General features: G+C 50.9%; 3 protein-coding genes across 7 annotated transcripts; 2 read left to right on the top strand and 1 right to left on the bottom strand.

Moving 5' to 3' along the window:
- The first annotated feature begins 206 nt into the window (after positions 1 to 206).
- Positions 207 to 1627, top strand: TAF10 (TATA-box binding protein associated factor 10). The gene is made up of 5 exons (XM_068554891.1): positions 207 to 475; positions 615 to 769; positions 1010 to 1074; positions 1163 to 1277; positions 1461 to 1627. Exons 1-5 carry the CDS (start codon positions 244 to 246, stop codon positions 1548 to 1550), a joined length of 657 nt encoding a protein of 218 aa, XP_068410992.1. The 5' UTR covers positions 207 to 243; the 3' UTR covers positions 1551 to 1627.
- Positions 1602 to 8172, bottom strand: ILK (integrin linked kinase). Of its 3 annotated transcripts, none has more exons than XM_068554888.1 (13): positions 8092 to 8172; positions 7522 to 7702; positions 4265 to 4430; positions 3987 to 4082; positions 3703 to 3799; positions 3521 to 3604; positions 3324 to 3409; positions 3083 to 3192; positions 2845 to 2972; positions 2632 to 2753; positions 2433 to 2532; positions 2195 to 2325; positions 1602 to 2011 (listed from the first exon to the last, which is right to left on the bottom strand). In XM_068554888.1, exons 2-13 carry the CDS (start codon positions 7608 to 7610, stop codon positions 1862 to 1864), a joined length of 1359 nt encoding a protein of 452 aa, XP_068410989.1. In that variant the 5' UTR covers positions 7611 to 7702; positions 8092 to 8172; the 3' UTR covers positions 1602 to 1861. The 3 variants fall into 3 exon arrangements, with proteins under 3 accessions (XP_068410989.1, XP_068410991.1, XP_068410990.1); XM_068554890.1 differs by having other exon boundaries at positions 7522 to 7656; positions 8092 to 8169; XM_068554889.1 differs by lacking the exon at positions 8092 to 8172 and adding an exon at positions 7957 to 8046.
- A 95-nt stretch (positions 8173 to 8267) lies between these two features.
- Positions 8268 to 19359, top strand: RRP8 (ribosomal RNA processing 8). 3 transcript variants are annotated; one of them, XR_011075401.1, is made up of 8 exons: positions 8268 to 8509; positions 9697 to 10066; positions 10270 to 10723; positions 10814 to 10943; positions 11114 to 11220; positions 11305 to 11401; positions 11630 to 11874; positions 15717 to 15806. XR_011075401.1 is itself a non-coding variant. In XM_068555341.1 (8 exons), exons 1-8 carry the CDS (start codon positions 8411 to 8413, stop codon positions 16087 to 16089), a joined length of 1512 nt encoding a protein of 503 aa, XP_068411442.1. In that variant the 5' UTR covers positions 8268 to 8410; the 3' UTR covers positions 16090 to 19359. The 3 variants fall into 3 exon arrangements, 2 of the variants coding, with proteins under 2 accessions (XP_068411442.1, XP_068411443.1); XM_068555341.1 differs by lacking the exon at positions 11630 to 11874 and adding an exon at positions 15987 to 19359 and having other exon boundaries at positions 15717 to 15868; XM_068555342.1 differs by having other exon boundaries at positions 11630 to 15808.
- The last annotated feature ends 1684 nt before the right edge of the window (positions 19360 to 21043 follow it).

The following is a 21043-nucleotide window of genomic DNA, read 5'->3' as shown; positions in this document are numbered from 1 at the left end:
GGAGAACCGCGGGGTGGGAGGAGAAATGTTCGCGCTACCGCAGTTCTCCAACACTTGGTCTCCGCCCATCGGCCTTTCTCATCTAGCCGCCCGAGGGGCCGCGAAAAGAGGCGGGCGGCCTAAGGGAGGAGCGAACGTGGCGTGGGAGGGGCGAGTCGCGAGGCGTGTGACGTCAACCCTGGTGCGTGCGTAACGTGAACGGAAGCGGAAGCGGCTCTGTTCGCCGCCTCTCCCACCGGCCCGATGAGCTGCAGCGGCTCCGGCGCGGACCCCGAGGCGGCGCCGGCCTCCGCCGCCTCGGCCTCGGGCCCGGCACCCGCGGTCTCGGCCCCCGCCGCGCTGCCCGCCGGCGTCGCTGCGGAGAACAAGGCCAGCCCCGCGGGGACAGCTGGGGGGCCTGGGGCTGGAGCCGCGGCAGGGGGCACGGGAGCCGTGGCGGCGCGGGCCGGGGAGCCGGCCGAGCGGCGCGGGGCGGGTGAGGGCCGGGACGGGTGAGGGCGAGGGCCGCGCCTTGGGCTGGGCTCAGCGGCGGTTGAGGGCAGAGGGTTAAGGCAGACCTAGCTGGGCCCCCGCGCCTCCCACCTCCATGTCTCAGTTTGCTGGTTCTCCTCCAGCTCCGGTGACGGCGGGCGGCGCGGCGCCCCCGGAGGGGGCCATGTCTAACGGAGTTTACGTGCTGCCAAGCGCGGCCAACGGAGATGTGAAGCCGGTGGTGTCCAGCACGCCTCTGGTGGACTTCCTGATGCAGCTGGAGGATTACACGCCTACGGTGGGCTTCCCGCCTGAACAGGCTGCTGGCCCGCTGTCACGTCAGCTTCTGCCACACCACCTGTATTTGCAGCGTCCTCTTGCGTGTACTCCCCTACTAGCTCTTGTGATTTATCCCTTCTGCCCACCCAAACGAGGAGCTTCCTGGTAGCCAGGCTTGCCCTCCATTTCCCTTACCCTCCCACTCTAAGCCCCACAGTACACAGGGCTAACACTGACAGTCGTCTAATTGATTTCTCAGATCCCCGATGCAGTGACTGGTTACTACTTGAACCGTGCTGGCTTTGAGGCCTCGGACCCACGCATGTGAGTAAACTCCGGGCAGGTTAGAGCCTTGGGTGCTTGTGTGGAGTTTGCTGTCCACCTCCTTCTCATACCATCTTTCTCTCTCTAGAATTCGGCTCATCTCCCTAGCTGCCCAGAAATTCATCTCAGATATTGCCAACGATGCCCTACAGCACTGCAAAATGAAGGGCACAGCCTCTGGCAGTTCCCGAAGCAAGAGCAAGGTGTGAGGGGAGGCTCATTGAGTCAGTTATTACCTCCTACAGCAGCAGAGGCTTAAATTATCCTGAAACCCCTTTGAGGGAAACTAAGCCCTAGGGGAGGTGAAAGACCTACTCAGGGTCACCCACCTGGGATTGAAATCTGGAATTCCTGTGTTCAGCTGGTGCTCTTCCCTCTTCCCTCAGGACCGCAAGTACACTCTAACCATGGAGGACTTGACCCCTGCCCTCAGCGAGTATGGCATCAATGTGAAGAAGCCGCACTACTTCACCTGAGCCACCCAATCTAAATGTACTTGTCCATCCCCTTGTCCCCACACCAGCCTGTTTTCATAATAAACTTTATTGTGACAGGCAGGGCTGATCCCTCCCATGCTGGGAGACACCGTGTGGCAAGTGACAAAGCTTTAAGCCCATTCCCTTTTTGGGCCACAGTGGTAGGGATGGGGGCAGGGGGTGGGCCCCGTGGCTGGGGTAGTACCATGACTAGAGGCAGGGGAGGCAACCAGAGGCCTGCTGCTTTGGGGAGGTGCACTCCCCTAACCGTGTCCTGACACCTCTGGAGTTTAGACAAGGACTCTCCAGCCCTACTTGTCCTGCATCTTCTCCAGGATAGGCACAATCATGTCAAACTTGGGCCGCTTAGCAGGGTCTTCATTCATGCAGATCTTCATGAGTTTACATACATGGGGGGAAATGCCTGGTGGGATGGTAGGCCGAAGGCCTTCCAATGCCACCTGCAAGCACAAGGAAAAACAACGTGGGTCTCAGAACTTGAGTCTCATGTGGGGATCGGCCTCTAGCCCTCAGGACAGGATTCTGTATATTTGAACAAATGTAGGAAGAGTCCAGCCCCACTACAATTATTGTCACTACCACCACCATTCCCCCAACACAAGTATATCCAGTTATGCTCTCACCTTCATTCCAATTTCCATGTTGGAGAGGTCAGCAAAGGGTACCTCCCGTGTCACCAGTTCCCACAGAAGCACTGCAAAACTCCACATGTCTGCTGAGCGTCTGTTTGTGTCTTCAGGCTTCTTTTGCAGAGCTGGAGGGACAGGACTTAACTGTTCCAGCTGCCTATCTTGTCTCTGCTCCCTTCCGTTACTACTGAGCTGCCCCTTCTCTGCCTCCCAACATAATGCACTCACTCACCTTCAGGGGCCACCCAGGCAGGTGCATACATGCGTCCGGGGCACTGGAAGGAGAACTTGACGTCGGCCATACTGATTCGAGCAGTCATGTCCTCATCAATCTGAGGAAGAGAAGATAGTTGTGTGGAAGGAGGTAAGTCCTATTCTAGATAGGGAAAGGGCTTCTGGGGCCTGGGCCAGGAGTGAAGTTGTGACCTCACCATTACACTACGACTGTTGAGTGCATGTCGTGGGATGAGGGGCTCTAGTGTGTGTAGGAAGGCCATGCCCCTTGCCATGTCCAGTGCAAACTTCACAGCCTGGCTCTGGTCCACAACGAAATCTAAAAGAGGAGGCAAGAGTTAAATAGTTTGGAGAGGCTTACACTTCTCTCCCCTCCCCTGCCACAACGAGATTTGGCATCCCCTACTCACTGGTGCCTTCGTGTAGCACATTGTACAGGGATCCATATGGCATCCAGTGTGTGATGAGGGTGGGGTGAGGAGCAGGTGGAGACTGACAGGCACCGAGCACTGGGAGCACATTCGGATGGGAGAAGATCCTGGAAGAGGGAGAGAATGTCCCTGGCTGAGACCCAGCATAAAAGATCTCCCTCTGGGTGCTGGGCAGGGTTCCTTGGAACCAAGGCTTCCAGTTTAGGCCTTGCCGCACCTGAGCCGGGGACACTCCTCGTTGAAGTCCCTACTCTTCCTTGTACTCCAGTCTCGAACCTTCAGCATCTTCACGACGATGTCATTGCCCTGCCAGCGGCCCTTCCATAGCTGGGGGACAGATATGGGTTAGAAGGCTTTAACTAAGGCCACTGCTTTCCTGCCCACTAACTGGAGGAAAAACAAAACGAGTGCAGAGCAGGTAATATGTGGGGGGGTGGGAGGGCAAGGGCAGGGGTCACCTCTCCAGAGTGATTCTCGTTGAGCTTCGCCAGGAAGTTGAGCTGTTTGAAGTCAATGCCAGAGTGTTTGTTCAGAGTCCCATTTCCTGAGAGTACGGGCAGGTCAGGTACTTCCCTCTAACCAGCCTCCCTCTCACCCAGCCCCAGGAGCCCAGGATTATTCTCTATCACCACCCCTCCCCTCACAACTGACTCACGGGGCCGAGTGCGGGTAGTCCCCTTCCAGAATGTGTCCTTGTATGGAATACGGTTCAGATTCTGGCCCATCTTCTCTGCCCGCTCTAGGGAAGAAAGACAAACAGTCTTGGCCTCAGCTGTTGTGTGCTGGGAGGAGATAGGCTGAAATATGATAAGACACGAGCGGTGGGTGGGGACAGACCTCGGAGAAGCTCTCTCAAGGGTGGCTTGGCTTTGTCCACAGGCATCTCTCCATACTTGTTACAGATGCTGACAAGGGCCCCATTAGCCACGAGGTCCTGGAATTAAAAGGTGGCTGTGATGAGGGCAGTCACAACCAACCATGAATGTAGATGCAGTACAAACCCTGTGAATGTCGTGAGTACTGGGCAGTACTCATAGGATGGATTGAGGGTTCTAGAATCTCCCACTCCAGCTCAGACTTTGCTTCCCACCCATCCCGGAACTCGGGGCCTGAGTACTCACCTCTGCCACCTGATCTTGGCCCCAAAAACAGGCATAGTGCAGGGGCACATTCCCATGCTCATTCACTGCATTGATGTCAGCTTTGTACTGCAGCAGCTGGTCCCCATGGCCAAACAGAAAGAGGCAGAAGGTACAGTCAGTCCCAAATGAGAGATGTGTGTTGAGGCATGCAAGGAGGGAGAAGAGTATACATACTTTCTACGGTATGTTATAGTGCCTGTGGCTGACTTCCAGGCAGGTACGTCAAGTAGATGACAGAAGCAGGGGTTCATACATACCTTCTGTACAATATCACGGTGCCCATGACTGGCTGCCAGGTGCAGAGGGGTGTCATCCCCACGGTTCATCACATTGATTCGTGCCCCGCGCATGATCAGCATCTCGACCACAGCAGATCGGCCTTCTCGGCAGGCCCAGTGCAAGGGGGAGAAGCCATGATCGTCCCTTTGAGGAAGGGGCAATGGTCATTGATCTGGAGGTGGGATGGGGGCAAAGGCTTTGATACAAAAAAAACTGATAGTCACTCTGCATACTCTCCCTGAGAAACTTTACCTCTAGGACTTTGATTCTCATTCATGCCAGCAACTCCCAAAGCTGTCCAATTCAGACCTTCCCCTGAGCTTCAAACCTAACCAACCACTACCTGAAATCCCAACAAATCCATATGATTCATTGTCTTCATCACCATCTCCCACTAGCCTTTCTTACCTGGCATGCCCTATCTCATTAAGTGGTAACATTCTTCATCTGGTTTCCTTTGCACCCCTTTTGCAACATCTGTTGGTCCTTTCTGTTTTCCACTGCATCTGGCACACCCCCCTACTACAGTACTTGTCACACTGGATTGTAAAAATCTTTTAGTGGGCTGTCTGGTCTATTAGACTGTAAGCTTCTTGAGAGAAAGGAGTGAGGGCAGCTGTTCAGTGCATGTTAATGGGAAGGAGGGGTAGCTTTGAGAAGGAAAGCTGCAGCTCATGGGAGAGGAAGCAAGCTTACTGATTGGTTCTGATACTGAAATTAAGATCTAAAAAGGGAATGGAATTAAAATGATGGTTTGGAAGGGTTTATAATGAAAAGGAGAAATGCTTTTGATAAGTCATTCATGATGAAGTAGATACCACCACATAAGACAGGATTCCTCTACTCAAGCAATCCTGGGCAAAGAAAACAAAATGAGAATGGCTTCTTTAGAAAGAAAGCTATACCTGACTTTTTTCTTTTCCCAAGAACTTGTACAAAAAAACACAAACAAACAAACAAAAAAAACAACTGGGTGGAAGCTAGGCCGGCCTGACAGCCTGGGGCCATAAAAGGAAATTCCCTCCAGTCCTGGGCTGCAGATCCAAGGGGCGGAGCAGGGGGGCAGTCCGTGGTCTGGGCCGGCAGCCTCGGGATGCCTTAGTGCTGCGGTCACTTCCCGTGTGTGGGCTCTGGGCGGGGCCTGGAGCCGCCACCGAGGGCCACCCAGATGTCCCCACAGCCAATGTGGGTGGTGGGTGTGGCCTTTAACTTAGATTTCCCTCCACAGCTGCCCTCATCTGCTCGCAAAGATAGCCAAAACCTTTCCTGGGAGGTGGGTGTTCCCCTCCCTCTTCCTAAAGCAATCACCACCCCCTGCTTATCAGTCAGTTTTGCATCCCAGCTCTTTAATTTGTGCCCCAGCTTATCAGCCTCTGGCAGTCTGTAGCCCCAGAGCAGGCCAGAGCCTGAGAGCAAAAGTATGGGCACAAGGGTTCTGCCCACTGTCAGGCTGCCGGTCACCTCAGAACCTGAACTTTAGTCCCGAAGAGGCCAGCAGGAAGTTCACCCTCACTTCATATCCAGCATATAGCCAGTTGGGCCCCCAAAGCCTATCCACTCAAACCAGCACCAGTTTCACTAATGCCACCCCTTCACCTTTTGGCAGCTGAGTCTTCCTAGATGCCAGGCTCACTGGACAACCTCACCTGACCCGTTATAAACCCACCAACAAAATACTAACTGCGCTCGCTGTCTTTATCAGAGCACGCTTTGAAGAATTACATGAAAAACGGAAGGAGTGACTGCGAATTATGGAGAAATAGCATAGAGCCTAATAGGGACCTGTAAAGCCTGGATGAAGATAACAGGTGATCCTTACCTCGCAAACCTAAAAAATAAATTCTCCCAACCTCAAAAACTAAAATTTTAAAATAAAATTAAAATCCACCATCCTGAATCAACATCACTACTGCTTTTCTTGTCCTCCTGTCTCAGCCAACCTTAAAGAACTTGTCTACATTCACTTTCTCTACCTCCCATTCAACCTGTCACAGGGCTGCTGCCTTGAAGGCAAGCATTATGTCTGATTCTGGACCTCTAGCACCCAGCACAGAAGTTCAGTATAGTTCCTTAAATAAAGGAACCAAGTATAGTCTGGTTTCTTCACCTGTTTTCCTCTGAAACAGCCCTCACAGAGATCATCAAATATATAATTGTAAATTCAGTGGTTACTTTAAAGTGCTCAAGTTCTTTGACCTTTCAGCAGCCTATAGTACCGTTGACCACGCCCCTTTTTTTGAAACAGTCACTTCTCCAAGCCTTACTAGCATATTTTCCTTCCTTCAACCTCCAGTTGCTCCTTTTTGGTCTTGTAGGTTTCTCATCCCCTCTGTTTCACACCCACCTCTTCAGGTGCCACCTACCTGCTAATATCTCCCAAATCTGTCTCCAAGTCAGATCTCTCTTGAAATCCAACAGCCTACTCAACATTTCCACTTCACTGTACTGTCACTTTAACATGTCCAGAGTGGAACTCATCACCCTTCAGTCTTGTCCATGTCAGTAAAAGGAACCACCATCTACCCAAGTGCCCAAGCCAGAACCCTGGTCATCATCTTTGACCTTCCTCACTTCCCACACCAAGTCTCACCAATTCTTTATCCTAAAGGTTTCAGGAATTTGATCATTTTTTTCTTTTTTACCTGCCCCAATTCCAGTCCAAGCTATCACCACTGCTGGTGCCTCTCTTCACATCACCACCTGCTCTTCACAAAGCATCCAAGACACTTAACAAATGGAGAGTCTCATCATATCATTGCATGGCTTTAAACCCTTGTTCTTGGAATAAATACATTATTATAGTCTAAATATTCTTGCATGATCTGGCTGACCCTTGCAGACCTTTCCAATCTTATCTCCTGTCGTTCTCCGCTTGTACCCAGTGCTTCAGCCCACAGAAGCCCACAGAGGTCTTCTATCCTCTAGCCATACGGAACTCCGGACAATTTCCGGGCACCCTCTTCTGGGTGTCTTGCCCCCTAGCTTTTGCCCATGCAGTTTACTGAGGCTAGAAAAGTTCTCTGCAGCCTCTGCCTGTGAAATTCTTAGTCAGTCCAGATTCAGCTCAAACAACAGTTTCCTGTGTGGAGACCCTCTGCCCCGCTGACTGGCTGTGCTTAGCCCTCATCACACTGGATAGGAAAGTCGGCAGCCCGCACCAGACGTGAGCACCCCCACATCGCGGAGAGGCGCATGTCTTCGCCCTTCCTCTCCCCCACCAGCCACCTCAGCTCACCCCTGGTTGAGGTCGTTCTCCGTGTTGTCCAGCCACAGGCGGACGGCAACCGCATTGCCCTCCCGGCACTGAGTGAAAATGTCGTCCATAGCAGCGTCCCGGCGCTCAGTCCCCTCGATTGGGAAAGCGTGGGGACTGTAGAAGGATCCAGGGAAGGGGGGGTGAGCCCCAAGCTTTGTCCCTTAAAGGAGAGAAGTGTTTGTGTTGGGGTGGGGGTCTGGGCACTGCGTCCCCGGCTACTGGAGGTCTGTGAAGGGGTTAGGGGGGCAGCGGGATGATCCCGTACTGTGTCCCCTGGGCGCGAGGGAAAGGCGGGTCGGGCGAAGTAGGGGGTGATTAAGAGGTAGTACCTCCCAAAGGGACGTCAGAGAGCAAGCACAGAGACCCTACCCGCGGACAGAGCTGGGGGGAGGAGGGAGTTTAGGCGCCCTATACCCTGGGGGAGGGGACCGGAGGTCCTTCCCGGGGATGGCCCTCGTTCCCCACTCGGAACGGAGTAGGCGGAGTGAGGGGTGACCGCCTGGTAGAGCTCGAGCCTTGGGGAGGGGGCACGGGTGCTCCCACACTCACCGGGACTCGGGCTGGAGGAGCCTTCTCCGGGGAACTCCCGTCCGGCCGCGCCCGCCGCCCGGCCCCGCCCCGCCCCTGGCCCTCTCTGGCTAGCGCGGGCCTCCTTCCCCCAGCCCTCCAGCCCGCCTTCCTTGACCTTCTAGCCCACCAGTGTCTAAACTCGATGGTTTTCGGCGCTGCGCCGGCTGCTCTAGCCGCCTTAGCTTTCACTCTTTGGTTTCCGGCCCTGTTCTGGAGGCTGTGAGCGATTTGATTCCTGGAGACGAGCTGGGCACGTGGGGAGGCTGGTGGACCGCGCGACCTCGCTCTCGCCAGCCCCATGTTCGAGGAGCCGGAGTGGGCCGAGGAGGCCCCAGTAGTCGCGGACCTCGGGTCTGTAGCCTTACGGCCTCGGACCACGGCCGACTCGCAAATCAAGGTGAGTGGACCCGCAGGGGCACTCGGAACGGACCCCGCTGGATCCCAGAGCTGGGGCGCGCCGCATGTGTATTAGGGGGAGGCGGGAGCCTGCTGCCGCCCGAAAATCCCGGAACTTCCAAAAGAAAGTGCCGTTGGAACTGAGAGAGACTTGGTGAGTAGAAGTTAGTGAAGCAAAGAGGGTTTCTTGGAAGGCAAAGCACGTGTAGAGACCGTGGTGTGAGAGAGCATGTTCTGCTAGGGTCACACACCTACACAGAAATAATCTGTGTAGTTGGAACGGAGAGAGTGAGAGGGGGTGCCGTAGAAATTGGAGAGCTAGATTAGAAGCTTTGCGTACAGTAAAGATAGAAGCCAGTGGAGTGTTTTAGCAGAGGAATGATTTCTTCAGATTTGAATTTTGAAAAGGTCATTGGGTGCTGTGTGGAGATAGGAGAGAGCAAGAGTGAACGACGATGAAGGGTTGTCAGTACTACCTTTCAAAGGGAGGTGGTGCTGAGGGGAACTCCAAGGTAAGTGCCTGGCTTAGGACCGCCCACTAGGACTTCAACCTAGAATGGCCTCCCAGACAGCAGACCTTCTCCTTTAAGCTTTTGCCGATGTGAGGGCTGCTGCACTTGCTCAGGCTCTTTCTATCCTTCGGTCAGCCTCCAACATGGAATCTGTCTGCTTTATTCCCTCCTCTTCAACCCCTCAACCCATTGCTGTAGTCCGTGCCACTGGCCTCTGTCTACAGCTTGTCCTTTTCAGTTTGTTCTCTACACTACAACTATTAAAGGAGGCACCTTTAATACACGCACGTGTGATCCTGTTACTCTTGTGTTCAGAAACCTTCCTAACTTTTATAAAAAGGTATTAGTTAGAGGTAGAAGCCTGAGATTGAGGGTTGGAACTCCTGGTTCCTGGCCTTGATCTTGTAGCTTGTGACCTTATCGCATTTCTCTGGGGAACCCCATTACCTCATCTGCACAATGAAGAAAGTGGGGTGGATGATTTATCTGCCCTCCTTGGGATGGCGACTTGAAAGTTCTTCAGGGTCTGGCAGTCTTCATGACAAGTTAAGTTGATTGGGAATAATCCAGAGATGCCTCTAACCAGCGTCTGAATGAGGTCCCCATCTCTCCTTTCTTATTCTCCAGGCCCCATCCATTCTCTTCGCCCCTGCTCTCATCCCTTGTTTTCCCCCAGGGCTCCAAGCGCCGCCAGCTCTTGGCCACATTACGGGCCCTGGAGGCAGCATCTCTTCCCCAGCAGCCCCCCAGTCTGCCTGGCAGTGACGAGGAGGACGAGGAGGAGGTGGTGGAAAGAAAGAAGAAACGCCCAAAAAAGGTCTTGTTTGCCAGCGCTTCTCCTGAAGTAGAGAAGAAAAGGAAGAAGAAACGTCAAAAACAGGGCCCACCTAGCACTGACTCCAAGGAAGAGGAAGTGGAAAGGAAGAAGTGCCACAAAGGGGCTCTTCTTGGCAATGACTTTGCTGAAGAAGAGAAGAGAAAGAGGAAATGCCAGAAACAGGACCCTTCAAATCCTGCCCAGCCCCTGGACAATGTTGACCAAACTGGTATTAGTGCATGTGGGACAGGGAGGGGGGATCAGCTGATCCTACATATGACAGAGGTTATCTGCCACCACTAGGTTTGGGGTTAGGGAATAAGAAGTACTTTCGTCTGGGCCACAACCTCTGTCTCAGGTTTAGTCTCTTGCTAAGCCTCTGAATTCAGAGGATATTGCCCCAAATATGCCTTCCCATCTCACTCCCTGCAGGTTCCAAAGCTTGGAATTCTAGTGCTGCAAATGACTTCACCAAGCCAAGACCTGAGACCCCTTGCTCTAATCCTCCGCATACCTTGAGTCGCAAGCAGTGGCGGAACCGGCAGAAGAACAAGCGTAGACAGAAGAACAAGTTTCGGCTTCCTCAGCCACCAGAGCAGGCCTCAGTCACAGCCGCCGCAGAGGAGACAGAGGTGCCTCCTGCCCCCAGTCCAGACAGCCATGGAGCCCGGGCGGAGGCTCTGCGAGCCCGCATGGCGCAGCGGCTGGATGGTGCCCGGTTCCGCTACCTCAATGAACAGCTGTACTCAGGGCCCAGCAGTGCTGCACAGCGCCTCTTCCAGGAAGACCCTGAGGCCTTTCTCCTCTACCACCGTGGCTTCCAGAGCCAAGTTAAGAAGTGGCCACTGCAGCCAGTGGACCGCATTGCCAGGGATCTTCACCGGCGGTGAGTGGGAGTTGGGCATTGTGAGAAGCGAGGTGTGTCAGTCACGGGCTCAGACCAGACCAGTGAGCTATTCCTCCCTTCCACTTCCAGGCCTGCGTCCCTGGTGGTGGCTGACTTTGGCTGTGGGGACTGCCGCCTGGCTTCAAGTATCCGGAACCCTGTGCACTGCTTCGACTTGGCCTCTCTGGACCCCCGGGTCACTGTGTGTGACATGGCCCAGGTAAACCCCACTCCTTCCACATATCTGGCCTGTGCCCTAGGCCCAAACTCCATGTGCTAATCTCTAACATGCCGTCTCTGCCCGGCATCCTTGTGTCCACCCCTAGCACTCAGTGCTGGCTTTCTCCTCCCCATAATGTGTGCTTCATACAATACTCTCACTCTGCACAGGTGCCTCTGGAGGATGAATCTGTAGATGTGGCTGTGTTCTGCCTTTCACTGATGGGAACCAACATCAGAGACTTCCTAGAGGAGGCAAATCGAGTGCTGAAGCCAGGGTAGGAGTCCCCAGGAAACAGATGCATGTATATGTGCACATGCGTGTGTCTGTGCATTTACCCAGAACTTTCCATCCTTTGCAGGGGTCTCCTGAAAGTGGCTGAGGTCAGCAGCCGCTTTGAAGATGTTCGGACCTTTCTGGGGGCTGTCACCAAACTGGGCTTCAAGGTCATCTCCAAGGTGAGGGCCCCAAGAAGTCTGTCCGTATTTTTGTCACATGTGTGGCCCTTCAGGGTAATAGTGGTGTTCAGGAAGGAGGTCATAATCAGACACAGACGTTTGTTCCTTGAAGGCATGACTCGTGGGAGAGCCCTGGGAAGCTTTCTGAGCAGGGACGGGATGTGGACGGAGGTGGTTTGAGGAGCTGGGGTGAGGATTTAGAGCTCACTGGGTCTTTTATGTCCGTAGGACCTGACCAACAGCCACTTCTTCTTGTTTGACTTTCAAAAGACTGGGCCTCCTCGGGTCGGGCCCAAGGCTCAACTCTCAGGCCTGAAGCTCCAGCCTTGTCTCTACAAGCGCAGGTGACCTCTGGACCCCCCTTGAAAGGGGAGGCAAGTCTTGAACTCCAGGCTCAGTACTCTGAAGACTGTATCCAGCCAGGCTGTGACCCGGGGCCTGGTACCACCCTTGCTCCATCCCAAGAACAAAATGTAATGAAACCCCTGGCTCAGCCCTGCTCTAATGAAGGCTTCTTGGTTCCAGGAAGCATAAAGTCATTTGGGCTAGCTAAAGAATAAGGAGTTTATTGTGAGAATGCAGGAGTATCTGGGAATTATGGATCCCCTCAGTGTCATGGAAACGACATGGTTTGGAATTCAAGGCATCTCTGGGTTTGGCTCCTCTTTCCATCTCAGGAGCCACATGGGCTTTCTGTCCTAGCATCTCCACTCTCCTCTATTCTGCTTTTCCTGTTTGAGCACCAGCTCCTTCTGCTTACCCATAGCTTCTGCAGCTTTGGTCTGCCCAGGCCTTGAAGGCCTGGGGCAGGCATTGCTTCTTGGCTCTGGGGCAGCTGGTAGCCCGCCAACATCCTGGCTGAGCACATCAGTCTGGACTTCTAGGTCAGGGTGGTTTGATTGTCCCTGTACTGAGTGCTTCTTGCCCCTGATCCTCATCTCCATCTTGGGAGCTGTATGTCCCAAACTACTCCTAGTATCTATTGTCCCATAGGGCCCTGGTGTGTGTCTGGCTGAGGGCACAGATTTGGAATCAGGTAGGCCTGCCACTGATTGCTGAGAGTCTTTTAATCTTTGAATGTCATATTACTCATTTGGAAAATGGTAGGATTCTTGTCTCATGGGATTGTTGTGTGGTGTGGGTTAATGAGGAAATCTGTAGCTAGGGCTGGGTGCACAGGAGGTGCACAATAAACTAGCTGTGGCTGATGTGTGTTGTAAGCGTTACTGTTTTCTAAAGACCTTCTCCAGGCAGGGTTAGGGGTTGAAGAGTAAAGAATGGATTTGTTGACTGAGGAAGACTAGGAGAGCTCAAGATAGGCCTTTCAACAGGCTTATTTTATAGGATTTTTAGAGATTCTTGACAGATTGTGAGCTGTTCTTGGAGGGGGGGTGGTGCAGGAGCTGGGTCTCTTCATAAATCACAACTGATTGATGCTATTTGGGGTGGAGATTGGGCTGTTCATTGGCAGAAGGGTCTGTCTGTTGTTTCTGCCTTGTAGTGGGCCCAAATCAGCATGTCCTAGGAAAGCTATGGACAGGGAAGGCTAGTGCTGGGAGAAGATGAACTGAGATGATAGGTCCTTGGCCTCTTCCAGAAGGCATCTGCCATGGGCCCAGGTATAAAGATATAGCCTGTTCTACCTATTTCAAAGAACAAGCACTGAGAGTGACCACTGGGACACAGGTTCTGGGGCTCTGAGGCAGTTGGGTGCCTCCAGTAAGGTGGGTGTTTTGAGGCAGGCTGTGTAGGCCAGAGGGCATGTTTGGAGGCTGGGCTATGAACCATCCAGCAGATACTGCTCAGTACCTTTGCGTGTGCTTCTCTCTGCTGAATACTCATCTGATTGGCAGAGTCTTACTCATCCTTCCAAACAGCCTAGTTGTTTCCTACTCCGTTACTCCCAAAGCAGAACTAACCTCTTCATCCGCACTCTCAAAGTACTACGTGAAGAGTGCAATTTCAGCACTTAAGTACTGTGTGGCAATTGCTTTGTGCATTAGGCTGCAGTCTTCTCAACTCATATTTATCTTTGTATTCCCGAGCTGGTCACTTGAGATCCATCTAAGGAGGTGATAAGGATGACAGGGTCCAGTTGAGTGGGACCGATGAGAAGCAGGGGTGTTGCAGGAACCCAGGTTCGGGCACATGATGAGGGCACTGTGGACTAGTGACGGTGGAATAGGCGGAGGCGGTTGGGAGAGCTTCAGTGAGTAGAACCGGTGGGACATTGCGGCTTGGTGAGAGAAAGGAATCTGAAGCAAGTCTTGGGCTTCTGGCTTGAGCAACTGGTTGGGCTGGTGATGCCATTCAAAAGGTTGGGTTTTTGGTACCTAGATGTTCATTTGGAAGTGGGACAGAAACTCAGCAGCCAGAGGAGGTAATTCAAGTCATAGGAATAGATAAGATATCCAAAGTAAGATAATGAGAAGAGAAAATGGCTTGGAATAGAACTCTCAGGAGCACTTAATGGATAAGTAAAGGAAAATGAACCAATAAAGGGGACAAGAAGAGAAGGTGGGGCCAGAGATGGAGGAGTAAAACCAGGAGAATGGATTTCTTAATGTGGAAGGAGTGGGGAGGTTTCTGGCTGTCAGATGCTGTTGAAAGGTCTATTAAGATGAGAGAGAGGTCAGATCGCAGCGGGGAGAGGATTGCTGCATAATGTTGAGGGCCTGGGGTTTGAATTTATAGTGGTATTATTCATGAATTTATAGTGAGCCCAATCAGCCCAATGCTGTGGTTATCTCTACCTACTCAGGAATCTAGGTGTAGCTGTGGGAAAAGTGAGTACTGAGGGATCATCCAGAGTTGGAAACTTGCCATGCAATTGAAATAAACGAGCAAAGGAATTTCAGACCGTTCGTAAGTAAGTGATTGCTATGCTGGACCATGGAATTTGGTAGAACAGGTGAGTGGAGTAAAGACAGGAGTAGGTTGTTGCATTGGGGGTAACTGAACAAGTAACCTGGAAGGATGGGAGACTGTGGTCAGAAACTGGAATGCCTGAATTCCTGAATTCCTGAAGCAGAGCAGCTCCAGGCAATGGCCAAGTTTAGAGTGTAGTTATAGGGGTGAATGCCTGAGAGGTGTGCAAGGGAGGTTGCCAGGAGATTGGTTAATGCATGGAGGCCTCAGGTGTTGAGAGAGGTTCTGCGTGGACTTTGAAATTCTCCAGTATGATGGTAGACATAAGCATGGAACAGGTGCCAACCTCTTGAAGAAGGGGGCAGATCCAGGAGATCTGCAAAGAGTAGGAGAGGCGGGATAGCATGAATTTCAAAGGGACAGAGGGTTCACACAGCCTACTAGAGAGACTTCCATCTTGGATCTTGGGGGTGATGTGAGGCTGGTGAGTGGAGCTGGCTGCCAGGCAGCCAAGACAAAATACCCTGACAGTCCTCTCCAGCTTGTCGGGATTCACTGGGGATTGTTGGAGAGACAACTGTTGTGGCAGCTCCATGGGACAGGAATCACCTGGGATAACAGGGAGGCAAGCCATAAAGTCTAAGGGATGTTTTGGAGTAACAGGGCATCTGTCTCACTGTAGGACACACATCACCTTTTTATAGTTCCACATCTCTGTTTCCCAAGTGTTATTTATATTCCTAGATCTTGATTAATTTTCCCTGCCTTATTATTATGCTCAGCAGGACAGCTGGGGTCTGCCTTCCTCCCTCTTTTGCTTTCCTCCCTTACTTAAAATTTGGATTCTTTCTTTGCCTGTTCTGGCTCCAGCCACCTATATAAACATCTTTCTGGGTCTGACTCAGGCCCCCGGCTCCCCCTAACTCAGCCAAGCCTCTTATCTGCATTTCTATCAATTCTGAAAGCAGGACTTTCCTGCGTCTGGGTCCTCCCTGCTCCATCATCAGCTTCAGGACAAGCTGTTCTTCAAGTCCATGCCTGGGCTTCAGTGTCTAATGTTGAGAGCCTAGACTGAAGAGAGAACAATATATATTTCTTTAAGAAATAACAGCATGCCAGCTGTTTAAGGAACAATGAGATCAGTTTAAGGAACAATTGGAGAACAGAATGAAGGAGTGCAGTCATAGTAAGAGGTAAACAGGAGTGGGAAAGAGTGTAATTGGAGATTCCACTGGGAGCATTTGGGAAGCTTGAGGTATTTATTCCTAAAGCCAAGAAATGGTGAACCTGGAATCTGACTCCTGCCCTGGAAATGCGGAGGGCAAACAGAGATTCATTAACTGTTTCAGGGGTGGAGCCAGGGGAGTGCTGCTGCTTTTGCATTGGCCTGTGTTCCCAGAATTTGCTGTGGTAAGCCATGCATGAGTGTATCCTTTGCACCTTGCAGGAGAGGGAAGCGTCAGCTGGTCTTGAGTCCTGTCCAGTAGGACCATTTGAAGAGGCAAGGAGACCTCAGCACAAAGAAGCTAGGAGTGTGCCATGTGGGCTGAGGAGGGAGGCTCAGGAGACCACCCAGAGTATAAAGCTGCCTCCACCAAGGTAAAGGGGACTGCGGAAAAGGGACAGCATGATGCTCCCTTTAAATATGTAGCAGGCTCATGGGGCACAGAAACATCCAGTCAAGCAAGAACTGTTTTATCCCCTTCCTTCTCTGCAGTTGGGCCCAGAGCAGTCAGCAGCTCTTAGGTGGAGAGGAGGTGAGAAGAGCAGAGAGCATCCAGGTCGTTCCTCCCTTCCCCAGTGCAGGCTCCTTGACTTAAGTGGGACAGAGCTGGGAGGCGAAATAGTTCAAGCTACAATAGGTGCAGATTATTTATTGTAACGTAGGATTAGACATTGCAATCATTTTTTTAAAATTAATTAATTAATTTATTTTTGGCTGTGTTGGGTCTTCGTTTCTGTGCGAGGGCCTTCTCTAGTTGTGGCGAGCGGGGGCCACTCTTCATCACGGTGCGCGGGCCTCTCACTCTCGCGGCCTCTCTTGTTGCGGAGCACAGGCTCCAGACGCGCAGGCTCAGTAGCTGTGGCTCACGGGCCTAGTTGCTCCGCGGCATGTGGGATCTTCCCAGACCAGGGCTCGAACCCGTGTCCCCTGCATTAGCAGACAGATTCTCAACCACTGCGCCACCAGGGAAGCCCCATTGCAATCATTTGAGATTGGTTTTGTATCTTAAACTGATTCTAAGACATCTATGAACTAAGAATGAGCTGAAAAGTCACAGGCTTGCTGCAGCTTTTCTCTAAATGAAAAAGGGTTGGTGGGTGGTGAGAGACAAGAATAAAGTTGGGTTTGGATAGCAGTCTGTGCTCATGCTTCCTCAGCATCCCTTTTAGAGGCTTATTGCCCCTGCAGTCATCGGGGTGCTCCAGCTTTTGTTCCTGTAACACTGTTCTAAGGGAGCACAGTTCCCAAAGAAGCAACGTGGTCTTGGCAGAGACACAGCTTGGCTCCAGTCACTCAACCACTTACGTAATTGCACGAAGCCCTTTACAGATTCTCACAGAGACCTCTAATTACGTCGTCCTCCATCCCTGGTGACCTCTCAGGCTGGCCACCTGGTTCTAGGACATTCGACTACTGCAGTAACCACCTTACTGGTCCAGTTGCTTCCACTCCTGTCCCCAGAGCAATTCATTTTCCACTCAGCCAAGTGAGCTTTTTAAAATGTAAGTTAGATATGTCACTTCTCTGCTGAAAATCCTTCAATGGATTCACAGTGCTCTGAGAACAAAAGGCAAACTCCTTCCCAGGCCCTATGTGATCTTGCCCAGGCCTCTCCAACTGCACCTTAACCCACTGCTTCCACACGAAACTGCAGCCACACAGGCTTTCTTTCCATTCCTCCATTTCCATTCCCATGGAAAGTGTTCCAAGCCATTTCTACTTCTGGGTTGTTACATTTGCCACTCCATCTTCTCAGGATACTTTTCCCTGGTGAGTTCATTTTCATCTTCCAGATCTTCACACCAGCATCACCTTTTCTTTGGAGGAAAAAACGGGCTAGATGCTCACCAAAATGTCCTTTTCCTGGACACACAGTTAAATTACATTTCCCAGCTCCTTGCATCAGGGTGGGGCTGTGTGCATAGTCCTTCCCAGTGGAAAGTGAGTAGAAGTGATGTTTCACTGCCAGACCAAGACAGTTGAAGAGTGGACGAGCCTTCTCCGTATTCTCCACCCCCTCCTCTGCCTTCCAGGGTGACCCTGAAGCACGTGTTTTGAAGATGGCGTCAGAGCATAGAAGGAGCCTGGATATTTTAAGTCCCTGCTTAGAGGAGAATTGCTTGACCAAGAATATCCACATTTCTTTGAACAAGGAATAACCTCTGTTGCGTTAATGTTTAGCATGATATGCCCTGGCTAATATATCTTCTCTGGCCATACTGTCCACCTTATCTTGATCACAAAACCCTTTTTGTTTCCTTCAGGTGCTTCAGACATTTAATTAGCTTACCAGATGCCAGTCAACACTTCCCCCAGTCCTATGAATTGGACTCCTAACTGGGGAAAAAATGCTCACATGAGGAAGTTGAGATACTGATTTTATCAGTTTATCAGTTACATTTTGATTGTGACCAAAAAAAAAGGAAATCCCCCTAAAGAATATCTTAAACAAATTAGATTTTTCTTCTTGTAAAACTAAAAACCTGATGGTTGATGGTTGTTGGCATTGCTTCAGGAATTCAAGGATGTTAGCAGTTAGGTCTGTGTGATTCTCTTGATCTCTTGATCCTCACGGTCACAAGATGATGTGTTTTGATTAAGCAGAGACACCCTACTTACCGTTTCCCTTCTCAGGAGTCTCACAAGTAGCCACAGCCCCTATCTTTTTGGCTTTACTTCAAGGGTCCTTCTACATTGTTAGTACTCTGGTGTAAGTATGTTCCATTACTCCCTGTAACGTGGCTGAGACCAATCTGAAATATTACTATTTTAAATATATTTGTCTCCCCCGCCCCTTCCCACATCTCAGTGGCCTGTCAGCAACTCATCCAATTCAAAGCTGTTCTCCCTCCAGCTCAGTGGGGTGGGGAAACCTTCATGGTCTGTTTCTTTCACTCATTCTTTACCACCTCTGTCACTTCTAGGATTGGGATGGGGGAAGGCATGTTAGAGGCAAAAAGGCTAAACTGATTTAGTTTAGCTTCATCAGTGTGTTCTACCAAGACAGGCATTTAAATGTTGGCTCAGTGTGTGAGGTATTGGGGTTCTTTGGAGTCCCGCCATGGGGACTTGCGTGCTAACTGGTTTTGGTTCCCTCCTTATGATACTCAGCCCACACTCCCCCTCGGCTCCTCAGCTCCTGACACTGACAGTGTATGCACAGCGTCCTCGTGCTAAAGTCCCTCACCCTGGTGGGCAGCCCTCCTGGGAGAGGTCCCAACAAATACCTTAAGAGTGGTTACCTTTCCGGGAGCTCCCAGGAAACTCATGCATGTTGGTCCTGCCAAACAGCCCAAGTGCAGCCCAGCCAGCAGCTGACTCCCCTCCCCTTGCCCTGTCCCAGCTAGCCTGACTCTGAGCTCTCCATATCTCTCTCTCTCTGGCTCCAAACCCTCACAAGTGATTCAGGTTACTTTCTCCCAAGAAGCCTCTGCCCCAGGCTCCACCCCAGTGGCCATATGGAGCTGGGTCTATAAGTTTCTGAGTATAGCAAGCGTCTTGCTAGAGAATGTAGTGCTGAATGAATATAAGGTCTCTCCCTCTCATGGGAACATGAAATGACAATAAGTGGTTCTGTTGGAGCCCTCCTCGCTTGATTTAGGATGGAGAGAACAGCACTGCTTCTTTACCTTTCAGGGAGAAGTTCTCTCTATTCCTAAAAATTCCCATCAATGAAGCTTGCATTTCTAACTTCATGTACAGTAGGAAGGTTGGTGGGCCCTGGATCACCTTTATTACCTTAGAGTAAATTCTATGTAGGTATATCTAGCACCCTTATTTAACATCTTCTTACTTGTGCAAGTATTCTTGTAAAATGTGAATTGTTCTCATGCATGTGCTTTATTTATAGAGTATTGTCAACAAATCTTGTCTTCTTTTTTTCCATCACTCAACTGTGTTTTTAATATCCATCTATGTTATCAATCAGGGCCCACTCAGGAAAATAGAAACCATTCTAAGTGTTTCAATTAGAGGGCATTTAATGCAGAGAATTGACTACAAGTGATAGAGGCTGAGACAAAAGAAGATGCTTGATGTAATTAAAAATTAAGAACTGGAGAAATCAGATAATGTCCTAAGGCCTGGGAAAACAAAAGGGAAGAAGGGAAATGATTACCAGAAACTAGGAGCTCAGAAAAGGGGCCACTTTTGACTGGTCAGTACTCAGATCTTTGTGGGGAGGCTCCCTCCACATACCTGGTGCTTGGACTTCTGAGGAAGGAAATGGCCTTGAGGGTGAGGGAGCAAGGTCTGACTGTTCTCTGACTGCCAAGCGGGGAGCTGATCTGCTGCTGGTGTCTCAGAAGTGCAGCAAAGCTGCTGCTGAGTGCAAAAGAAGCTAGTAGCCAGAGACAACTGTCTGCAGCTGAAATACTGTGACAGCAACTGGAAAACGGGAATGAAGACTTTCCCCCCGTGTTTCATATTCAGTTTCCCTCTATGGCATCCCTTTGGCAGAACCTAATGGAACCACCTGCCAGTGGATTCTGGGAAATACACTTTGCATAGTCACAGCTGCAACAACACAACTCTAGAGTGTGTGTACGTGGGGGCTGAGAGGGAGGTGTGTTGCAGAGGGAGATATGGAGAGTGTAGGAGCCAAAAGAAAATAGGTAAATAGCCAGTATATTCCATGTAGCTGCTCATACATCTAGATTGTTGCTTCTGTCAGCTGTGAAGTACTTCATAATATGCATCCACCATAGTAAACTTATATATTGGCCTGGTTGCCTCAAATTCTTTGCCATCTGGAGAAATTAAAATCCTTGCAGCTAGGGTTCTGAGTACAAAATAAGTGCCCCCGACTAGATGCACTCATTTGAGATTTGGGAGGTAAGGGTCATCTTCCTGCCGCTTGGCTGTGATTGCTGGAGGCAGGTGTAGGCGCTGGGCTTTCTGCAGCAGCGTCCCGCTGAAGCCAGGGACAAAATAGGGTGCCTGCTGTAGGGGCGAAAGTTCAGCATATTCTGGAAGTTCAGTAGGTAAAATAAATCTGCTCTGTACAAATTTGGCTTTAATAAGATGGTTAAGAAGAAAAATTATTGGAATGGTGTCAATAATTTATTCAGAGAACTAATGGAAAGTCCAGGGAGTGAGGCTTAGAGAACAGACAGGAGCCACGGGAGGATGAACAGCTGCAAAATCTAAGGTCAACTTTAGTCAGTCGGGTTAGGATGGCACTGGTGTCACCATTGCTACTTGACTTTTCTCTCACTGTTGTTGGTACATAGATTGATGCTGAAAATTGAGTTAATCCTCCTCTGTGTTCATGGCGCTATATTAGGACTGGCTCAGAAAGACCCCTCTCCTGTTCTTTGTTATTTTGTTTGTTTACTTTATTCCTGATTCATACTTCTGCCCCTCTTGTACCCCACAATGTGTTTGTCGTGTGCCCCTGGACACCTGTGTATCTTTGGCAAAATAGATGGTGGTTTTGGTATATGCATGCTGTGGCAGAGACTTGCCAGCTGTTCCTCACACCCATTTTCTTCTTCCTGGGAAATGAGCTGTACTCGTTCCCGGCTTCCCTTATTCTTAAGTGTGGCCAT

This window comes from Eschrichtius robustus, chromosome 11 (genome assembly GCF_028021215.1).
Source record: "Eschrichtius robustus isolate mEscRob2 chromosome 11, mEscRob2.pri, whole genome shotgun sequence".
Taxonomy (NCBI): Eukaryota; Metazoa; Chordata; class Mammalia; order Artiodactyla; family Eschrichtiidae; genus Eschrichtius; species Eschrichtius robustus.
Note: the sequence above shows the minus strand (reverse complement) of the source record. Positions and strands in the feature narration are given on the sequence as shown.